The 3115-nt window shown below is 47.4% G+C and overlaps 1 protein-coding gene across 2 annotated transcripts in view; it reads left to right on the top strand.

Moving 5' to 3' along the window:
- The first annotated feature begins 2364 nt into the window (after nt 1-2364).
- Nucleotides 2365-3115, top strand: part of RAB6A (RAB6A, member RAS oncogene family) — an 81015-nt gene continuing 80264 nt past the window's right edge. For both annotated transcript variants that reach the window (XM_077762253.1, XM_077762255.1), the window contains exon 1: nt 2365-2852. In XM_077762253.1, the coding sequence (XP_077618379.1) occupies nt 2783-2852 (70 nt within the window). In that variant the 5' untranslated portion in view covers nt 2365-2782. The remainder of the gene's footprint in view (nt 2853-3115) is intronic.

Genomic DNA, 3115 nt, shown 5'->3' with positions numbered 1-3115 from the left:
CTAGCTTAAAACATTGAAACAGCTAAGGGAAGAGGATTATACTGCATCTCTCTTCAAAATGATATGGAAAGCATCACTTGTTTAGGTGACTACAAGAGCCAGAGCAACATGGAAGAATTGATTCATAAAGTTCTGGAGGAAGTACAAAGTAATTATAGCTCCAATCCTCAGATGTTACTTTAAAAGCTATATCAGGAAATATAATGAAAACCTGGTACCCATCAGGAAGAAAAAATAGCCACTCACTTATGTTTGCAAGAGGATTTCTTTTTGAATATTCTCTTGGTGTCGGCTGCTCTTGGTGTCTGTCAGGGTTCTGGGTTACTAGTGGGGAGGGCCTAACCAGACCTGACAGCTACTTTTAAAATCAAATATTTAAAAAAACACAAATGTCCATGTCGTGACTTAGGTTTTTACCATTTCGTTTTATTTTTTCTTTTTTTTCCCCCCATATCATTTTAGACGTATGTTCCAAAATCCTTTTGCCACTTGGCTGTGAGGAACCAAAAGTGAGTAAAATTTGATAGGGAAGGAGGTTTGGGGATTCAGCTATTCTCTTGATAGGCCGGAATAGACAGTATTTTAAGTTCTCATGAGAAAGCTCCTGTTCATTTATCCCTCTCCTTAATTCTAGTTCAGCAATTCATCCCTGAGTTTGAGATGGTAATTGTTTGATCCTGTAAGATTCTATTTCATTATTAACTTGGGAAATATTTTTGATAGTTTTTTCTTTAAAGTAATCTCTATTCTCAACGTTGGGCTTGGGCTCATGACTCGAGATCAAGAGTTGCATATTCTATTGAATGACTCAGCCAGGTTGTCACTCCTCTTTTTTGCTACTAGTTTTTTAAAAAGTGTCCTCCTCAAGGACAGAGATTACATTTTTGGATGCTGTCACATAGGGTGGTGAGGAGTGGATGATGCTGAATTCTTTAATTGATGATTTACCTTTTATTTACCTTTTGTTAAGATTTTATTTTTTAAAGTTTGAAATTTACAGAAAAACTGAGCAGTCCTCATATAAACTCTCTTTCCCCATTTACCTTTACTGTTAATATCTTATGTTAATATGAAACATTTGTTATAAATAATGAACCAATACTGATACATTGAAATTAACTTAAGTCCATATTTATTCAGATTTTTTTTTTTTAGTTTTTGCCTAAAGTCCTTTTTCTCTCCCAGGAACCCATTCAACTTAAAGACCTATGCTGAGTTCTCCTGTTACTTATATATCTATATTACACTTAGTTGTCATATCTCCTGAGGTTCTTCCTGGCTGTGACATTAACCTTCAGTTTTTGAGTCATAAACTGGGTTGAAAATTTGATGAAAGCTATGGATCCTCTCCACAGAAAAATGCACCTGCTTCAGATGTCTAATTTATGGGAGGTCCACCCAGAATCGATTAAGAAATCTTGCTTTAAGAAGGAAAAGGTGATCTTTAAAATATCCCCTTCCTCACACTCGGGCTCAAGGTCAGGCTCTACCTCTACTTTGTTTTGTGACCTTTTTGCATAGCTGTTTTCCTACTTGGACCTCAGTTTCACCATCTGTGAAACGAAGGGTTTGATTTACATGATATCACCTACAGTGTCACCTACAGTTGTCAACATCAGAGGAACAAAGACTGTTAACAGACCAAGCCAGGTCAGGTCAGGGAAGTGGAATGGCTTATCAATAATGAGGTTGCAAAGGTTCAGCGGGGGCAAAAAGACATAACCTAGGTTCCACTTTATGGCTTCGTGGATTTTGTAAGTCATTTCCTTCCTCTGAGCTTCAATTTCCTCATCTGCAAGAAGGTAGAGGCTCTGCTTCTGGTAGTTATGAAACTCCTGGGAGCAACAGTGGATAATGTACCTAGTAAGATATCGTGTGAGGAATTATGATATGAAAAAAAATGGAGAAGGTGGGTGGGTGCACGAGTGAAGGGCAGATTTAAGGAATACGAGGCAGGGCTGAGAGTTCTGGAAAAAACACAGTACACACCTTAGGGATCTCACACCTCACGCACTGCGCTGGGGTCAATTCAACCTAGGTGCCGGCCTTGCCTCCTCCCTTCCCACACTTCCCCTCCCCTCCCGCTGCAACTTGCCACACTTCGCATGGCAGTCACCGTGCGTCGCTTTCCATTGCGCAAGGGCCTCCCGCGTTCTCGCGCCACCACCTCACTGCCATCTCTGCCCGCCCTTGGCCTCTTCCGATTGGTTCTCATGTAAGTGACGTAAATGCTCCTTATTCTATCCCCGTCACTTCCCCAGGGTTCCGCACCGCCTCCTCCTGCCTCTCTCGACTCGCGTGGCAACCTAACCAGCCCCGGTCTCCGCTGCGCTAGAGGAGCCGGGAGAGCAGGCTAANTTGGGCTGCGGCTGCGGCTGCTGTGGGAGCTTAGGCGTTGCGCGTGAGAGGTCCCAGACGCGTCTGCGGCTCTGGTTTCGGTACCTTCCTCTTCTCTCACCCCAGTCTTGGTGCCGGGTGCTGAGAAGGGAACGGGGCTAGCCTTGGGAACTTAGAGCACACCCCTGGCTGCTTCTGACACCGCCATCCTTCCTTTCCCAGCCGCGGGCCTCTTGGTGCTAGGCGACTCTGCGGGAAGGCGGCGGCGACGGCTGCCTGTCTGTGGGGAGGAGTCCTGCCCTCCAGTCTCGCTCCGCCGCCGGGCCCTGCAGGGTCCGAGAGAGCTCGGCGCCGGTCCTTCCTCTCCCCTTTTTCGTCTACCGATTGGAGCAGCGTCGGTCCGAGGTCTCTGGGCTGAGGCAGCAGTAGCTCCTTCGGCTTCATCATGTCCGCGGGCGGAGACTTCGGGAATCCGCTGAGGAAATTCAAGCTGGTGTTCCTGGGGGAGCAGAGCGGTGAGTGCGCGGCTCCCCCACTCCTGGCAGCTGGCCGCGGCTTCCCCGCACCGCCCCCAGTGCGGCCCTTCTGTCCGCGAAGGCTCTCTACCCGCCTCGCGTTTACGCTCCGTGCTGACCCCCAGCTCTGCCTGGGATTGCTGACCCCTCTTAGGCACTCGCTCCTCCTCGTCTTGATCCGTCGGTCAGATTTTGACCCTTCCGTCCCCGGCTCCGACGTCTCCTTTCTCCGAAGCCCGGGCCTCTCCCGTCGGTCTGCACCC

The sequence above is a fragment of the Crocuta crocuta genome, unplaced genomic scaffold (genome assembly GCF_008692635.1).
Source record: "Crocuta crocuta isolate KB4526 unplaced genomic scaffold, BGI_CrCroc_1.0 scaffold306, whole genome shotgun sequence".
NCBI classification, from domain to species: Eukaryota; Metazoa; Chordata; class Mammalia; order Carnivora; family Hyaenidae; genus Crocuta; species Crocuta crocuta.
Note: the sequence above shows the minus strand (reverse complement) of the source record. Positions and strands in the feature narration are given on the sequence as shown.